Source organism: Camelus dromedarius, chromosome 11 (genome assembly GCF_036321535.1).
Source record: "Camelus dromedarius isolate mCamDro1 chromosome 11, mCamDro1.pat, whole genome shotgun sequence".
In the NCBI taxonomy this organism is placed as follows: Eukaryota; Metazoa; Chordata; class Mammalia; order Artiodactyla; family Camelidae; genus Camelus; species Camelus dromedarius.
The window spans coordinates 10,299,692-10,319,019 of record NC_087446.1 but is presented as its reverse complement, the minus strand read 5'-3'; the positions used below and the strand labels follow the sequence as shown (position 1 = coordinate 10,319,019).

Sequence of the window (19,328 nt, the reverse complement as noted above, 5' to 3'; positions counted from 1 at the left end):
CCTTCCCAGGCTGGTGGCCTTGGCCATTTTCCTGTCCCTAGGGCCGCCTCCTCGTGTTCTCAGAGGGTGACAGCACTAAACTCGCAGAGGTGCTATGAGGACCCACTGCGGGAACCCAGGTTATAGTGCATAACACCGTGAGGGCCCAGCCCAGCCCCACAGGACTGAATGCTCCCATTGCTCAGAGGAACACTGAGTGGAATCAGCAGGGAAATGCTAGTATCCGTGGGAGCCATGGTGAGTGGTGGTGGTGGCCCCACCTGTACGTCAGAGGTTCCTAGATACACGTGCAGATAGAGACATAGGGCTGTCAAGATTGAGAAAGCAGCCCAGTGGAGCAGGAGGAGTTCAGGCACCGTGCTGAGGCCCTCCACTCCAGCACAGAGCTTCAGGATGCTGTGGGTGGAGATTACCTATATTTCCCTCCAACTGCGGAAGTGGGTGTTGGATCCACCGTTGTATAAGGGATGTGTGGAACCAGGACCAGCAAGGAGAGTCTTCTTGTGTGTCTAGGCAGTGCACGTGTGTACACAGGCAGCCCCAAATCTGGTGCCTCTTCATCTGAAACTTTCCCCCAGGGTTTGCGTCCTTATTACTCATTTTAGCCCTCATCACTTTGCCTGACAAATTGGTCCAAGAGTACAGCCACCCGACCAGGCCATTCTGTCTCCCGGGAGTTGCCGAGGATGGACCTAAGCCGAGTGCTGGCAGGGCCTCAGGGGGCAGAACAGAAACTTCTGGAGAAGGACCGGCCTGAGTCCTGTGCTCCCAGAACAGGGAAGGTCTCCTGCTTCTTCCCGGTCTCCGACCTGCCCCAGGCCCCTTCCAATGGACCCTCTTCTGCGCTTCCTTTGCCAGACTCCGTTTCTGTTGGTTGTAACCCGAGGACTCTCAGCTGACACAGCTGTGACCCGGGAACTGCATCAGATGCACAGGGAGTGCAGTGGGACTGAGCTGTCAGGGTTCAGGGGGAAGCGGAAGGATCCTGAATGACTCAAAGCTGCAGTGCCCTAAAGACGGCCCAAGTGATGTCCGTGAGAGACTGACTTCTCCAAGGGCTGGTGAAGAATCGATGAAGCAATGAAACTCACGATTCCAGTGGTCAGGGAAGCGGGTGGCCGTGACTGCTGACCTCTTCAGGAAGGAATGGAAGGTTTGATGGAAGTCCCAGGGGAACACTGGCTCATGGGGAGGCAGAGGGACTGAGAAAAGTCTTCTGCGAGGTGGTTTTTACAAAAGGACACAGAAGGCAGTGGAGCACGAGGTGGGTGACTGAGGAGATGTCCCGGATCTTTCTCATGTGTCTCTGGCCCCCTGCCCGGGGCTCAAGGCGTGGGAACCTGTGTGGCCTCACACGCTCCACCCGTGGGAACACAGAGAGTCCGTGCCCAAGAGCAGGCCCGGGGGCTGAGGGAGAGCAGCGCTCAGATGCTTCCCTCCTTCCTCCCTGGACAGGGTGACTCTGAGGCCACTCCACGCAGGCTCCTCAGAAGGTCCTGACAGACTCCATCCCCCACATGGGTGACAAAGTCTAGAACACGGCCTTGTGTTGACTTTCCCTCCTCCCCTGTTTCACTTCCCCAGCCCCTCCACGTCCTGCTCCCAGGGATCCCTGAGCCTGGCCTCCAGCTCTGCCCTCAGGGGACCCCAGGCTACAGAGGTGACTGTGGGCTGCTCAGAGGCTTTGGGCTTCTGTGCTGAGAGTAACGGGAAGCCGCTTAAGAGTTGGAAGCAGCTGCTTGCTATGATCTCTCTTCTTAAGTGTCATCGGAGCCCACTGTGGAGAGTAGATGGAGGGCAGGGCCAGGGCCACCTGGGTAAACACAGCGAGACCCTTTGTAGAAGCTCTTGCAGGAGTCTGGGTGAAACGGGAAGGTAGCCTGGGGGAGGCTGTGTGCTGAATGTCTCTCTCTGCCCCTCTGTTCAGGCTGACATTGTCTCCTACCTGCAAAGAAGCCCTTCGGATCCAAATCAGCCTGCGTGCCACGTGTCAGTCCTGGGCCCCAGGTGCTGGAGGGGGAATGTACCTGAGCTCAGCCCAAGCCAGACAAGTATGGGCTTCCCCCAGGGGTCCTTGTGGGGCCTGTGCTACCAGGGTCTGAGGGAAATGACAGGATGGGAGGGCAAGAGTCCAGAGGGCCAGCATAAGGAGTGATGGAGGGCTTGCTCCCTCAGGTCCTGGAAGACAGGCTCCTGAGGAAGGACAGTCAGACACCCAGAGACCAGCTGAGCCTGAGAATCAACCAAGAAAGGCTGAGTGAATCAGCGTGTATTTATTGACCCAAGAGCTATAGAAGAGAAGGTGGGGACAGCATCTCACGTATCTTGTCCTGCACTATCCCCAGCTGATGAAGAAACTGCAGCTCAGGGAGTTTCAGCCTCCTGGCCCCAAGCTAGTTCATCTCCTGGACACTTCACAAAGCTCATTGTCCTGTTACTGGCATCTGGATTCAGTTTTCTTTCCTTCTTTCTTTTATTTTGTTTGGTTTGGTTTGGTTTGGTTTGGTTTTTCATATCAACCTCTATTCCAACACAGTATTTGATGTTTCACAGGAACTTCATTGGTCTCTCAGTGCACCCTGGTCCCACAGGGCACCTGGCAACTTGACAAATATCCCACCCCCTGGGGTGTCATCACCACCACCATCATCATCATACTGAAGACGTCACTGCCCAATTCAGATAAACCTGCTGGAAGTCAAAGCTGAACTGATGCTGGAAAAGGAGGGCTGGGGACCCCCACCAGGAAGACTCTCTTCTGGTAGGGACATCAGACCCCGGGGAGGGGCGATAGAGGAGCCACTGTCCCCTCTCCCACCATCCAACAGTCCCAACTCTTTGATTTCTCCATTTGCTATTCTTTTCTGTTTGCAGCCTTCTTGTTCCTTGATCCTCCATCCTCTCTCTTTATTCAGGCCCCCAGGGTCTTCTTTGTCCATGATACATGGTTTCCCCTTTCCCCTCCCTCTCTCGTTCCCCCTGTGCCCTTATTCCAGGCTCTAGGCTCCTTCCTTCTCTTTCACCAGCTGCCACCTTCATGAATCGATGCCCAGCTGTGCTCAGACCGGTAAATGCCACATTCCTTCACACCTAAGTCCATAAGTTTTATTTGTCCCCTTTCCCCCTCTTGAAAGCTACCTCTGCGTCTTCGCCACTCACATGCCTCTGCTCCCTGCACTGCTCTGGGTCGGGGGGCTGGAGGGGAGTCAGACCCTACAGCAGATTCTCGTAGGTCTGGGTGAGCTCCTCCAACATCCTCTCCAGCTCCAGGGCCCTCTGCCTTAGCCGCACAGCAGACTCCGCCTTTGCCCCCACAAGCAGGTTCACTGACTCATTCACCACGGAGCCCACGTTCCAGAGAAGGGAGAAACCTGCAGTGGCCATACCAAAGGCCCGGGCTCCTGTGCTCATTGCCAGAGCTGTGCCTTTAAAAACTTCCTGCACCTTCCTGCTGCTTTGGACTGAGATTTGCCCAGTGGTCAGGAAGCGCTGCACATCTCCTGCTAAGCCAGTGTTGGCTCTGAGCAGCTCGATGGCATGGATATTCTTTTCAATCTGTTGCACGGCTTCTACGAGTTTCTGTGCTGCAGAAACAATTTTGTGCCCACTCTGCAGTAGAACCTCCTTGACCATTTTCCATCTGTTGATGGCAGTTGACATTAGGTCATTGTCTTCAGTTTCTGCTGATGACATGACAACACGTTCCACGACACTCGTGGCCACACTGGTCACGGCAGATGCAGCCCCCAGCCCTAACCCAGTTGCCGAGAGTGCCAGACTGACCCCCGCTGTCACAGGTGCCAGAGCCAGGCCAGCGATGGTCAGGATGCCAGACACAACACCAGCAGAGGCAGCTGCCACCTTGGAGATGGTGCAGTCCCTGTGAACCTTGTCCACCTTGTCTGCAAGTGCACAGAGCTTTCCTATGCATTCCTCAATCTCCTGTTTCACCTGAGGAAATATCTTTAAAAACCTCTTCCTATTCAGCTGCTCCTTTAGCAGGCTGTATTTGACCTTGAGGGCCAAGAGTGTCTTCACATCATCCAGGTATTCGCGTAGTGCTGCTGACTCTCCCCTGTAACCGTGAAGGTCAAGGGATTCAGAAAGGAACTTTGGAGTTCTCCGTAAAATAGGCACAACAAGATTCATCCTGCATAAATCACAGACATTTTACTATAAACCAAAGAGAAAAGACTTTTACAAATATAAGTTTTTTTGGATCAACATTATGCACATATTTTGTATATTGCAGTGGCTCCATGGTATTTGTTCAAACACAGCATAAAAAAGCACAAGTCATCTTAGGATACTATTAAGTGGTAGATATTTGGTAAGACACATTCTGACTCAGAGGCAGGTCAACACCATCACCTCCAAGGTGCTTGTAGAGCGGGAGCTCCGCAGGTAAACACACAGAGGTGGGACTGCAGAAGAGAAGCCCTCATTCAGAGAAGCTTAGGGTGCAGTGAGGAATCAACCTGCTTTTGCCCTTGGCTAAGGGAAGTGATCCCTAAGCCCCTAGAATGTTCTGGCTGATAGGAGTGCCCTGGTTTGCCTGGGCCCCTGGCCGCTGACAGTCTGCCAGGGTGATGCGTGATGGGCCTCTGGGTCATGCGGTGTCAGTCCTGACCTCTGGAGGAACTGGACACGAGGGCATTGGTCTTAACTCTGAAAGGGGCCTGAGACGCAGGTCAGCCGGGCGGGCAACATGTGATTGAGCCCCAGGAGGACCCTGTGCACTGAGGCTCGGGGTGCCTGAGACTCTCTCCTTGACCAAATTTTGTTCAGGCTCTTCTGAGTCCTCTTCTCAACCAGACCTCCACCTTCCCCTTCCCTGTCCTGTCCCCGATGGCCCCTATCCCCTAGTCTCAGCAAGAACCCTGCTAAATCCACGTAGTGAGACTCCCCCACTCTGAGGTCTGATCACTTTGATACCTGATCCAATTCCTCATCTCCCACCTTTGAGGCATCCGTCTTTGACCTGCCTTTAGCGAGAATCCTGTTAGGAAAGTTTAACAGGAATCCCCTCCCCTTGGTGTCTCCTCTCAGTAATTTTCCCTCCACTCCTGCCTCACTCTGCTCCTTGACTGTAAATCCCCAGTTGTCTGTTCTGTATTTGGGCTTGAGCCCAGTCTCTCTCCTCTACAGCAATGGGCTTAACACCTGTCACCACAATCGTGAATGCTGCCTGCCTCATCATATTAAAGTCTATCAGGACCATTTTTTAAGCACAGTATGCATCCCTGGTTGACAGAGCCCTATGTGCACCGACATACTGAACTCAGGACAGTAATGCGTCCTGAGGACAAGAGAAGCTTCGTGTTTGAAACGCTCCCAGACTCTGCTCTGTGGCTGCTGGGAACCCGCATCATTCCCTGTAGTAAACAGGACCTGGGAGTCTGCCTGCTATCAGGGAGTTCTGTGCATCCTTTTCAGGAATTCTCCAACGTTAGGGCGGTTTGTGGCATCCTCCAAATTTGTCACTGCTGTCAAGAGGTAGGACAATCTGGGGACTGTGCACTCAGGCTTTGCAGTTTGTCTGCACCGCGTACATAGAATTTGTTTGAAGACCAAAACTCACAGCTAGAGGGGTCCTTAGTGATCACTTCCCTGACCTACGCCCTCTGCCCAGCCTGATGCCCTGTATCCATCCAGGTGAAGGTCACTGGGTCCATCCACTTCCCTAACTGACTGGGAATCAGGAGAGAGGCTATTAACCCTGGGTCCCCCTGGACTCTCCAGCCCACCTCACCGACTCCCAACCCACCATCCTGTACCCCCGAGCTCTCAGGTGTCACCAGCCTAACTCACACCTCAGCTGGGACAGCTTCATTTGCTTGCACCCCAAGGCCATGTGCAACTCGATGGACCCTCTAAAAGATTCAAAAGACTTTATGAAACATCCATATAAATTGCTAATCCTGAAAGGCCTGCATTTGGATGAGCTGGTAGAGGAAACATAATCCTGTTTGGTGGGGACTTGACAGTCTCCTCAGAATCACACAAATTGCACAAAACTGGCAGCCCCTCATTCTGACAGTGGAGTCATGACTAAGCCACACTGCATTCAGACATGTCAGGCTACTCTATGTGGAATAGAAGAGGGTCCCACATGGCATTCAAGACTCCTGGGCCCCCAGGCAGGGTGTGGAGGACACAGTCACCCTGGGCCCTCTATGCCCAGCACCAGGGAGGGAAGAAATGTCCCCTCTCCCACTCACGGCACCTCTGCTGGGTTCACAGCCCCTTCAGCTTTGTGTTCTAGGGGTCACTCCCCTCACTCTGGTCCTGGCCCTTTGCCAACACATTCTACTAGTTCCCCCACCTGAACCTCTCTCTCCATCCTGAGCCTTGGGTCTGACCCTGGTCCAGGCCTCCCTGGACCTTTGCACGACATGCCTGCACTTGGTTCCCCCCCTGTGACCCCGTGGTTCACTCTAAAGCCATCACCACAGTCCATCAGATTGAACAACTTCTCCCTTTGTACAGATGACAAATCTGAGATCCAGGACATAAGCCCAGAGCCCCAGAGTTGGGCCAGGATAGAGCCAGGACCCAGCTCAGCTCCATCCAATTCCACCCCAGCCTCTCTGTCCTAGGGGCCCCGGGTCCTGCAGTGTCTGGCTAGTTCCTAAGATGGGGATACCAGGGCTCCAGTCAGAAAGAACCCCCAGGACACAAACTGATGGTGTCAGCAGTTTTCTGACTCATCCCAAAGGGAGTCCTGTTTTGTTCTCATCTCCAGGAACAAGAACCTTGGCCTTGGTCTCTTCCCAAAACCCTTTTTCAAAGTTAACATGAACAGAGAACCTACTACAAGTCAGCCATTATGCTAAGCACTTGGCGTGTATTATCTCGGTTTCCTCACAATAAAATTGAACAATAAGAAACCAAGGCAGAGAGTAGTTAAGTAGCTTGTCCGAGGTCAATAACCTGCCCCTTCCTTGCAGTTTCATCTCTTCTCAACCTGAGGCCGTTCACCGCCAGCAGATGACATGGTGGAAAAATTCCTCATGGATTATTGAGAAGGAAATCCTCGATCCCAACCCTAGGATACTGCCTGGAGGAGGTGTGCCTGCCAGGAGGAACTTAGCCATGGTGGGGGCTTTAGGTGACATTCCTGGGGCACCCACACAAGTCACCTTGATAAATTTTCCTCATCGTCAATTCTATCTAGGACTGCAGTCAGCAGGTGCAGGAGTTCCTCTCTGTTCAATATGTCCCAGAGGCACTCAATGACAGCCTCAAAAAACCACTCCTTATCTAGATGGAAAGAAAAAAGAATCAAATTAGACCAAATTGCAGTGCAACATGATTTGTCTTCAGCACAAAGTGGTTACAGTTCATCTTCCTGAGCACTGTTCCCCTGGGTACTGTTGATGGAGTCACCCAGTGCTTTGGGCAGGACTGGGCCCTCCACAAATTCATATGTGCAAACCCTGACCCTGCACGTGACTGAATTTAAAATTAGGACATTTCAGGAAATAATTATGGTTAAATGAGGTCATAAGTGTGGGGCCCTAAGCCAGTAAGGCGGTGTCCTTATTGGAAGAGGAAGTGGTGCCAGTCCAGCTCTCTCTCCACGCTGAGAAAGGACTGTGTGAGAACAGGACCAGAAGGCAGCAGGCACTGACACCCAGGACAAGAGGTGTCACCAGGACCCAACCCTACCTACTCTTGCTAGTGAGTGCAGTAGTGCATACAGAAGTAGAAATATAAGGATCTGCACCCAAAACTTACATAAAGCAATGTTACTTTAATTTTTAAAAAGTCACAGACTCCAGGCCAGGCGGGGAGGGGCTTCCTCAGGGGCGTGAGGGGCAGGACCTCAGCTCTGAGCCTGTGGTCCATCCCTGTCACCTCTCTCTCCCCCAGGCTGCTCCCAGGGGCCCAGCTCCCACTGGCTCCATTCAGCCCAGCTGGCCCGTTTATACACAGGGGACCGTCTTGTTTCTGAAGAGAGCTGATCCTCAGTGCTCCCGCAGCCCGTCCTCCCTCAAGGACCCCAGAGCCGGCTGGGGGGCCCCTGGCTTCTACTCTGCTCCCCCCGCTTATGTTTCCACTTGGCACTTTGCTGTCCTGGGCAGCCCCTGGGACAGAGTGATTTAGTTGCTTAGTAATCCAGTGATGGGGGCAAAGTGGTCATTAGAAAACAGGAGTTAAGGAAACACAGTGTTGAATTCGGTGCGTGGAGAGTTACTCAGTTTTTTCTCTCTCCTGCGTCACTAAGGGTGAAAGGAAACCAGGGCTTTCATGGAGGGAACTCACAGCACTGAATCTGTATGTTGATTGATTGGGGTGAGGGGGGTGGGGAAATGCCTGAGCACCTGGGTGTCTGCAGGGGTATCTGAGGGCAATGGGATCAGTAGCTGCCTGAGGCAGTCCCACCTGGTGAACAGGTGCCCTAAGGGAACCTTGGAGGTGGGGGGTGAGAATTCTGGGGTGCAGCGAGGCCCCACCTGGGACACACAGTGACAGCAACCACCAGGAGGACCTGCTCCGGGGCAGGCACTGGCCCAGCCACAGACCTACGTTATATTTGATCCTCAGGACAACATGAGGGAATACCATTCCCATTTTATGGGGGAGGTCAGGGAAGGTGCTCCAGGTCACACAGGTGGCAGGTGGCAAATGCCAGACTTGGGTTCCATTCAGGATTCTGCTGACCCTGGAAGAGCGGTGAGGCTGGCAGGAGAGCTGGAGGAAGGAGTTTCAATTGGTAAGAGTCCAGGGTCTGGGAGCAGGAGGATTCTGGACAAAGGGAGAAGGCAGAGAAGCCTTCAGGGTTGTGGGTCTACCTCCTCTCCACCCATCCTAGCCTTGAGATGCTCCTGGCTAGTGTCGCCCCCTTCCCAGGGCTTCCCTGCCCCACTCATAGCATATGTTGTGCCATGGGTGAGGGAAGGAGTGAGCACCTTGGCCATGGCCTCCTGAAGAGAAGGCCGAGGAGTCTGTGGGGACAGACTCCTTTGGTGGGGTGGACTCCCCTTGGCCCCTCTTCGGGCCTCAAGGATGCTTGTGAACCCCTTCTTGGGTCTTGATTCCTCTGTAGGTTAACTCAGCCTGGAGACACTGCCCTCATTCTAGGGCACAAGTTGGAAGCAGCCAGGGAAGGGGCAGCTGAGTACCTGGGCTGTAAATGTGGCATAGTGCCATCATGATGCCAGCAGTGGATGTCAGCGTCGTCACTTCAGCTCACCAGTCTGTGTCAGGCTGGAAGGAGGTGTGTCTTCACCCTTGGGCAAGAGAAAACAGATTGTGGACTGGAACATGAGTGAGCTCTGGCAACAGGGAGCACTGAGGGGACAGGTCTCTGGCTGTTTTCCACTGGGATGGCCACCAGCCCACAGAGAACTCAATGCAATGACTTCGTCTGTCTACTGGTGTCTGCTGGTGGCTATTCAGGGAAAGCTCTTCCCTTCACTGCACCTCCCTCCCAGCCAAGTCAGAGTCCTATTGTCCTGTTGGGGCACAAGGAGAAGATATTCAGACAATAGAAGTTGTGGGAAGTTATAGAAGCAATCAAACCAAACAACAGAAGAAAAGATAGGAAGAGAATTCTCTGCAAATTATGTGAGTGTGGGAGTATCTGTGTTAACTAACTGCTGATCATTAATATTCTTCCAGGGTCTATGATGTGCAGGGCTCTAGAAACTCACGTAAACTTAGGTTAGTCCAAGTTTTCCCACTGCTGCTGCAGCCCGGACTTGAACCCAAGGCCTTCAGATCCAAATCCCCTGTGTATGATGATTCTTCTTTACTCCCTTCAATGACTAATCACTTTTATTAATGGATATATGTTTATTTGTAAATGGGTCTTCTCATTCTAAAATTGTCTTTTTATATAAAATTATTATATTGAGATATAAATTACATACAGCCAAGGGCACAAGTCTTCAGGGTATAGGAGGCTTAGTTTTTATCTATGTTAATTCTGTAACCAGCAGCCACATCAAGAAATCAAACATCCCAGCAGCTCCTCCAAATTCTCCTGTTCCCTCTTCCCAGTCAGTATTGTGCCACCAGAAGGTAACCACCACGCTCACCTCTACCACACTGGATTAAGTTGCCTCTTTTTAAATTTTATAGAAATAGGATCACACAGTGTATTCTATTTGATGAATGTACCACATTGCATTGATCTATTCTCTGAATAGATATTTGAGGTACTTCAATTTCATAGCTATTATAAATAAAGCTGCCATGGAAATGCTTGTACGGATCTTTTGTGTGGACTTATGCCCTGTTTCTGGTGGGTATTTCCCCGAAGTGGATTTGCTATCTCACAAGGTGCCTACAACACTGGAGCTCGCACTGGTAAACAGTTTTCGAAAGCGGTTGTACTTACTGCTTTCTGCATCTCTGAGCTATTCCCACAGTTACGCTGGGTCTTAGTTCTCATGTGTCTGTATCCCAGTTCCCCTGGAGCTCCTTGAGCAGAGGTTCGTATATGATCAATACATAGATTAGAGCTATACTTCAATATTTATAGTACATATAAGAAAAAATTGAAATGCATTCATACAGCATGGTGGGGAGAGGGGGTTAGGAATCTTATTTTTACAGCTTGCTTTTGTTAAATTGATGTGTAGTCGATTTACAATGTTAGCTTCCCGAGTACAGCAAAGCGACTCTGTTACACACGCACATACATGTATGTCCATGTTTCCAGATTGTTTCCCATTATACCTTAGGAGTTCCAGATTAATAAAAACACATTACTGTGTACCTAATAGATAAACAACAAGGAGCTTCTGTACAACAGAGGGAACTGTATTCAATTTTTTGTAAGAAGTCATAATTGAAATGAATCCCAAATGATATCTTGCACACTGTGCTCCAGTTTCTGCCTGGATAAGTTTCCTGGTGCTACAGTTTCCCAAAGCCCATGCTCTCCTTGCTTTGCAAGGTCGTTCATATCACAAGGGCCTGGGGTCCCACTGGACCAGGTGCAATCCTTGCAGGCCCGCCCTGGGCTGCTCAGCGCCCCTGATGGTGCCTGGTCATCTCTATTGTCCTCCCCTAACTGCTGGAGCCTAGATTTCTAGTTCTTTATGTAAATAATAGTGCAAAGGACAGTCTTCTTGTGTAAAACTTTGCCTCTATTTGAGATTGTTTCTTTAAGCTATTTCTGGAAATAGAATGACTGGGCCAGAAGGTATGAACATCTAAATATTTTTCATTTTGACACCCTGTTACAGAAACAAATTGTGCGAATTCTTATTCACATTCAAAGTATATGATATTGTCCATCCTGTGTCTCGCCAGTTCAATATTTTTTTAAGGCAGATCTTTATAAACAGAGAAGTTTTTGTTTCTGTTTGTGACTACCTTGCCATGGGAGGTGAGGAAAGAAAGCAAATGTTGGTGACATTTCCGCAATTTTTAAGATGGCAAAAGGGCAGTTCTCAAGTACCCCTCCTGAGCCCTGACTGAAATGAGAGTAAAGGTCCTCACAGGTGTAATAAGAGCCCAGGATAAGGCTGGCTGTGTTTGTGGTCTTTGCTCTGCACCGCTCCCTCCCCCTGGAAGGCCTCCCCCTCCTCACCACTTGACAGGTTACCTGTCCTGGAGGCCCCGCCCCAGGCCCCGCCCCCGGCTGCTGCTCCAGGGACTCTCCCTTCTCCCCTTGCAGGTTGGGCTTTCCTAGTTGTGGTTCTGTTTGTGTTGAGTTTCTCCACTGCACCTCCTGCTCCAGGGCCTCAGGGGCACCTGCTGGGGTGCAGCGTGGCTAAAATATGGGTGGTGGGACCCAGTAATTAGACAGGAAGCAACCAGCTCCTCCATGACACAGCACATGCCCTGTCTCACGTGTGGTCAAGTAATTCCCTTTGTTTTCCTCGTGTGTCTTGATGAAAAGCTCTTTCTGGCAGAGAACAGATGAGTCTGGTACAGATGTCACACAAATTGCCTGTCAGAATAGGATTCTGGGAGCTCTAACTTACTCCTGAGTCTTTCCATTTACAGGCATCTCCCGCTTTCAAAAGATCCCTAAACTGAAAGCCCTACAGCCCTTAGCTCTAAGCCAACTAGGGTTACAAAAGGTTTCCAGGTTCAGTCTGTCCAATGTCAGGTAGCAGGAAGCACCCTGTATTTCCTCATGTCTCCTTACTCCTGCCACGAAATTTTTATAGGAGGAGAAAGAAGAAGTGAGAATTCTGGAAAAAACATGGGTTCCAGCTAAAGTCTGAATAACGCCCACGCCTTGAGCAGGGCATTCCCAAAGCTCTGCTCCCCCAGGGTGGCCGGGCCTGGTCTGGGTGTCCGACCAGGCTCCCTCCAGCCCCTTGCCACTGGGTCCCCTAACTTATACCAGGGACTTTGTGGGGAGGAGGGTGGGGTCATTTCCTGTCTGCACTGGAGGCTCCATTGAAGGCACAAAAAAGGGTGTGTTGCATTTTGACTGTGGTGGGTTACTGTTAAATATACCCTGCTTGAAGGAGAGGCAGGAGAGGAAGCTGGGAAAGGGAGGAGGGGGAGGGGGTGGAGGAGGAAGCGGAGGGAGGGGGAGGCAGGAGGAGGAAGAGGAAGAAGTAAAATACTTCTAACCAATCAACAATCTATCCCAAAGGGATCTAAATGTAAATAAAGTAGAAAAAAAAAAAAAAAACTACCAACATTTTGGAAGAAATGTCAAAAATCATATTTTTTTGAGGAAACCTTTCTAATCAAGAGACAAATCCCGGAACCCATAAAGGAAAGTCCAAGCTATTTGACATTGAACATTAAAAATTTTAAAAGACACCGTGAAGCAGGTCAGAATACGATGAGAGACAGGAGACGCTGTTCACAATGCTTACAGTCGATGGAGGGGAACCTCCACACCACACTGAGAGCCTACGAATCCACATGAAAGCCTGAAAACTTTAAACAGGTTTTTAAAATGAGACCCTTTGAGAAAGTTGAGGAAATTGTTTTGTTTTTGTTCTGCAGAAAACAGACTTTGTTCATTGCGGCTATGTTTGTCTCATGGAGAAGTGCGCCGGCTACCGGAAATGGCCTTTCACTAGCACGACTTTATCTTGACCTCCAAACAAAACCACGAGAGATGCAGAACTCAATTAAATACCCTTATGAGCTGAGGCCTGGTTATCATGAGGGACCCCTGATAAGTGTGCAGATGGATGAGGGGTGTCCATGGCCTAGATAAACACGGTCAAATGGGATAGCAAGCAGATGGGGGTCTAGACTCAAACTGAGGTGGGGATTAAGCACCTCTTGACTCCAGGGACATGAGCTGAGGTCACTCCCTTAGAGACTCCAATGGTCCAGTGACTATAAAATTGGGCTCAACCTGCCCCCCAGCATTACAAGACCAATCACCAAGATGGCTACAGCTCCAGAGTCAGGGTCTTGGCCAAAATCTTTGGTCCAGATCAAGTTCAGCCATGGTGAAGGCAATGCCAGCTTGGTGGGAAAGTCACCTGCAAATTGCTCACAAAAGTGTCTGGCAGATGCCACCAGCATCACCTGGTGGGGACTGGAAGCGTCAAAAGGCAGGGGCACATAGCACTGCCCCACTGACCCCTGTCCCACCCCATCTCTCCATCTCCTGTGGATTTGTCAGTGTCTCCAACATGCTGGACATTAGTAGTTGTGTGTTCCAGAACAGGGACCCACCTCCTGCCTGTGGTTGTCCATTTTTATAGGACAGTGAGAGTGGGTAAGGAGGTTCCAACTAAGCATGTGACAATGGGGACTTTAGAGGTCATCCCAGTGGCTAGCAGACACAGGCACCTCATGCGGCACAGCACAGGGGAATTGCCTCCACGCTGACCGCACCTGGTGACCACACGGGATCTGGTCTCGGCCCCTTGTTGCCAGGCTGCCAGCATCACTCACTGGACAGTCCTACTGGTGTCTCCTCAGGTGGGAAAATCAGGCCCTGAGTGAGTTATCAGCTGTCAACTCAGTAAGTTTCAGAACTACATATAAAGATGACAAATAAAATCAGCCCATTGTTTTAATATTTTTATGTTGAAGTCAAGATAAATACGTGTTTAATTTTCATGTAGGGTAATGTTGAAGACAACTGGACACATTCTCATTAAAACAGGTAATGGAGTAATTGAGTTTGATGAGTGACTTTAAACTGAAACACACTCAGCTAGTTACTAGGATGTTGTAAAAAAGGTTCTCCCAGAGAGAAGAGCCTCAAGGTCAGCAGATCCCAAACCACGGGTGCGAGGGGTGGGGCTGGGTAGAGAGGGGGCTGTGACAGCCACACCCCCGGGCATCTCTGGGACATGTTCCAGGGGTGCCCAACCTCTATCCTCCTGGTTGTTAGGAGATCGAGGAGATCCTTGTCTGATGGCCCAGTTGTGTTAAAATATGGCCTTAAAAATAACAGCATCCAGTCTCTGTGGCAAACAGTATGACAGTGCCTTAAACAATTAAATACAGAACTCTCATGTGATCCAGCAATTCCACTTCCGGGTTTAGACCCCAGAGATATAAAAGCAGAGCTTTTTTTTTTTTTTTTTAAAGGCATTTTCTTTTTTGGCTAGGAGGTAATTAGGTTTCTTTAGTTAGTGGAGGTACAGAGAATTGAACCCAGGACCTCACCCATACCAAGCACGCTCTCCATCACTGAGCTGTACCCTCCCCTCTGAAACCAGAGTCTTCAACAGATGCTTGAAACTCGTGTTCCTGGCAGCATTATTGGCAAAGGCCAAAAGGTCAGAGCAACCCAAGCTTCCATCAATGGATGAACAAGAAAAAAAAATGTGGTCTATACATACAACGGAATATTATTCACATTTTAAAAAGGAGGTGGGAATCTGGACATGTGCTACAACATGGATGAAATTGGAAGACATTATGCTCAGTGAAAGAGAACAGTCACTAAAGGACAAAGACCATATGTTTCTCCTTATATGAGGTACCCAGATTAAAAATATTCCTAGAGATAAAAGGTAGGACAAAAAGTAGAATGGTGGTTCCCAGGGGCTGTGGGGGGGGGAGTGTGTGTTTATAGGTACAAAGTCTCAGTTTTACAGGATGAAAGGACCGTGGAGCTGTGGATGGCGGTGATGGTGGCACAACATGCTGAATGTATTTACCCCGCAGCTGCACACTTTGAAACGGCCAAGGTGGTAAGTGATAGGTCGTGTACATCTTACCACATTAACCAGTGAATGTGGAAAAAGAAGCCTGTCATACAAGGACAAATACTGTATGATTCCACTCACACAAGGTACCGACAGTGACAGATTCCTGAGGACGGGGAGGACAGTGGTGCTTCCCAGGGATGGAGGGCAGAGGGATGTGGAGTTAGAGTTTCATGCGGACAGAGTTCAGGTTTGAAAGATGTAAAATGTTCTGTGACTGGATGGTGGTGCTGGGTACCCAACAATGTGAATGCCCTTAATGCCACTGAACTGGATACTTTAAAAAGACGAAATGTGGAATTTTGTTATGTACATTTTATCTCAATTACATTTATAAAAAATAAATCCTTAAAACCCAAACTTTGGGGAAAACCACAACAGCACCTGAACCGTTTACCATCGGAAACCATCTTCACACCCAGGACCGCACTTGCTGCAGCGGCCCTGTGACGGGAACAGTTACTGTCCTCTGCTTCATGAGGGGAAACTCAGATTCAGACCTGCCCCAACCCTGGGAAGCTGGGCTGGGCTCTGATTCTTGTTCTGTTCTGTTGTCTGGACTTTGCCATTTCTCCAGAGGGAGAGAAATCCTGAAACCCTCAGGTTTTTCAAAAGGTAATTATCTTCCCACAAGCCTCCCTTTTCGCTACATATTAAAGAAGAGAGCACACTGGCCAGAAGCATGAATGTCCACGTTAAACATAAAGATTAAACGCCCCCCCGCCCCGGGACGCCCGTGCTGGTCCTCCTTAGGTGATGGGCCTCCCTTCCCAGGTGCCAAGGGCACGCTGACTCGCTGTGGACGGGCTGCTTTCTTTTTTTTTGAAACCTTGAAGAAATGTACCCCTTACTTGCTTAACGATCTTTGTTCTGATATAAAACTGCTGAAAACCGCGCTTCTGGCAGAGCGCTTCCTCAGAGTTCCCTGAGAGGCTGTCGTCTGTGGTGTAGTCCTAAGTTAGGCTCAAAGAAAACGCTTTTCTATTCCTATTATACGTCCTTTACTGATTATTTTCATTGGCACAAGTCTACAGATGGGCGTTTTGTCCTAAGATGCAAAACAGGAAACGTGCTGTGGGAATGTGCAGGGGGCCCTCGACCTTCCTCCCTCCGGGCCTCCTTCCTCACAGCCCACCTCCTGCATCTCCCACCTCACACAGTCCTGAGAGAGCGCCCGGGGAGCCCAGGAAGGCAAAGCCCCACTGACTGCCTGCTTGGTTCCCTGTCCTCCCCTCTCAGGCCTCAGTTTCCCCCCAGGGCACTGAGCAGGCACTCAGAGACAGGATTGGGGGGAAAGACCTTAATTTCTTGTATCTCAGAATTAATCTTTGGCCCCCTGAGCCTCAACGCAGAACCCCGGGGAGGCCTCAAGGTGGCCTGGCCACAAGGACAAGGGGCTCTGACTCCCCCTTCTCTACTTTTTCTGCTTCCTCCTAATTTCTCCAAGGACTGAGCCCTCAACATACACTTTCCTTCTGGGGTCACCGCTCATGTCTCACCCACCTGAGCAGTTTTTGCCCTCCCTGTGCTCTGTTTTTGGTACGAGGGGGCGGGAGGAAGACGTCAGACCTACCTGCCTCCACATCCAGGCTCTGCACTGCTTACCCGGTGGTCCTGGGCCCCTCACCTCCTCTCCCTGAGATTCCATTTCCTTCTTCTCTCAAAACTCTGAAAATCAGCGAGTGACCAGCACCCTCTTCTCAGAGAGTCGTGCTGAGGATGGGGAGACGGGGGTCTGCTTACCCAGGAGTCTCGCTCTGGCTGAGTGTGAACCAGACCCAGACGTTCCCAGCTGCGCGGATCCAGTCACCAGCTGTGCTTCTGTGTAATAACCAGCCACAGCCTCCTTGGGGCCCAGATCCACCCCCCAAATCAAAAGAGAAATTGCAAGCCTGGATCCTGAGTTGCTCACAGCACAGACTCTGCCCACCAGACTCCACCCTCGGCTACTCCCTCCCTCTCTGCTGACTGACCCCTTAGACAAACAACTGCAGACCTGACATTCCACGTCCTTCTAGGCTCAGCCCATCTTGCTCAGTCTCTGGAAAGGAACACTTGCCACCAACAGACCACGAGGCCCTGGGCAAATTACTCCCCATCCCCATGGCCTTCCTCCCAGCCTCTTCTGCCCACTCTGCCCCTCACAATCCCCAGCCCCCCTTCTTTATGCACCTTCTTGCCACCGGCACTTGGCACAGTCCCCGAACATACCAGAGGCTCACTGCGCACCTGTCATGTTGCTGCTGCTGAATGCCTCCCTCATGTGGGTTCTGGGCATTGGTTCACTCAGGTCTTTCTGCCAGAACACCTGCTCCTACACCTGGAAAAGTCAGGCTCTTGCTCCAGAGCACAAATCAGGCATCACTTCCTCTTAGATGTCCTCCGGGACCTTCCCCTGCAGAGTCCCCTGCTCTGCTCCCATGGTACCTGGGAGAGGGGCCTGAGCCCACCCCTCAGCCAGTGTGTCCATGACCCCACCTCTTAATCAGGTCCCTGTAGACCTGGCCCTGCTGGAAGGGACAGCACTGGTGACTTTCGGTCCCAGTGACTTGCCCGAGGAGGCCCATCCTTGGCTGTCACAGCCATTTGGATGGCTGCAGACGTTTGAGGGGAGGGCTGAGAGCACATTGGTCTTTTCTTCCCAGGCTTGTTTCCACTGGACAACAGACGTTTTTATCTACAACGGGAGGATGCTTACCAGAGGGTCAGTGTGCTGGCAACTCAGAAAAGTCTAAAACAGGAAGCAAGTCCTGTTTCCTGTTTGGTTCCCAAGCAAAGAGCCACCGTCGATGGAGCCCTGAAACTGTTGGGCGCTGTGCTGGCATGTACATCCATATCCCTGTCTAACTTAGGAACTGTCAGCCCCTCCTCCCTCATAAACAGAGTGAGAAGTAAAGGCCCCACAGCTTGTAAGTCGTACAGCTGTGCTGTGGTTTCACTTTTCTGCTTTGGTGCCCGGAGCAGGGCCTGAGGGGGCTTGGACCCCACAGAGAGCCTGGCCTTCCATCAGGGCCGTTTCATCCCAGGAAACGTCCCTGGGGCCTCGCGGCCACCCGCCCCAGCACTTGAGGGAGGGACAGAAGAGTGATGGGTTGAATCCACGAGGACCACACACTACAGTTTGGTCTTTAATCAGGCCGGAACACAGGCCAGGAATCTGATCGAATTTTGCACATAAGGAAGCCGGTGGGGAGGGGAAAGGCAGGGGCTGTCTGCCAGCAACTCAGGGGCTTCTGTTTGGCAGGAGAATGGTAGTAGCTGATGTTCGGCAAGGGTCCGTTTGTCCAAACTCCACAGACTCACACTCCATCCCCCAGTGCTCAGAGCCCAGGCTGGATCGGGCGTCCCAGAGCACAGACACGGAGGGGCTCAGGGGACACATGTGCCGGGACCTGGCCCGCTGTCCTGCAGCAGAGGGGCCCCTGACTCCCACGGGAGCTGCTCGGGGCTCGAGGATGGCCTCCTCTCCCGGAACACAGGGCACTAGAGACCCCACCCAAGGATTGCCCTTCCCAGGCTGGTGGCCTTGGCCATTTTCCTGGCCCTAGGGCCACCTCCTCATGTTCTCAGGGGGTGACAGCACTCAAGTCGCAGAGCTGCTGTGAGGACCGACTGCAGGAACCCAGGTGACAGTGCCTAATACGGTGAGGACCTAGCCCGGCCCCACAGGACTGAATGCTCCCATTGCTCAGAGGAACACTGAGTGGAATCAGCAGGGAAATACTAGTATCTGTGGGAGCCATGGTGAGTGGTGGTGGTGGCCCCACCTGTACGTCAGAGGTTCCTAGATAGACGTGCAGATAGAGACATAGGGCTGTCAAGATTGAGAAAGCAGCCCAGTGGAGCAGGAGGAGTTCAGGCACCGTGCTGAGGCCCTCCGCTCCACACAGAGCTTCAAGATGCAGTGGGTGGAGATTATCTGTATTTTCCTCCAACTGTGGAGTGGGCTGTTGGACTCACCATTGTATAAGGGATGGTTGGAACCAGCACCAGGAAGGAGAGTCTTCTTGTTTGCCTAGTTGTGCACGTGTGTACACAGGCAGCCCCAAATCTGGTGCCTCTTCATCTGAAACTTTCCCCCAAGGTTTGCATCCTTATTACTCATTTTTCCCCTCATTGCTTTGACTGAAAAATTGGTCCAAGAATACAGTCCCCTGACCAGGCCATGCTGCCTCCTGGGAATTGCCGAGGATGCACCTAAGCTAAGGGCTGGCAGGG

General features: G+C 51.3%; 1 protein-coding gene across 16 annotated transcripts in view; it reads right to left on the bottom strand.

The window, feature by feature from the left end:
• The window catches only part of APOL3 (apolipoprotein L3), a 56,184-nt gene that overhangs the window by 10,083 nt on the left and 26,773 nt on the right, over positions 1–19,328 (bottom strand). For 2 of the 16 annotated variants that reach the window (XM_064491505.1, XM_064491507.1), the window contains exon 1: positions 16,854–16,980. The exons of 3 other annotated variants lie outside the window; for them this stretch is intronic. Coding sequence is in view for 6 of the 13 variants with exons in the window: in XM_064491496.1 (XP_064347566.1) it covers positions 3,214–4,150; positions 7,143–7,263; positions 9,129–9,159 (1,089 nt within the window). In the remaining 7 variants the exon portion in view is untranslated. Of the gene's footprint in view, positions 1–2,254; positions 4,151–7,142; positions 7,264–8,568; positions 8,752–9,128; positions 9,237–16,683; positions 16,824–16,853; positions 17,047–19,328 lie in introns of those variants that run through there. 11 more of the 16 variants (XM_064491508.1, XM_064491496.1, XM_064491501.1 and 8 more) reach the window with 11 other exon arrangements.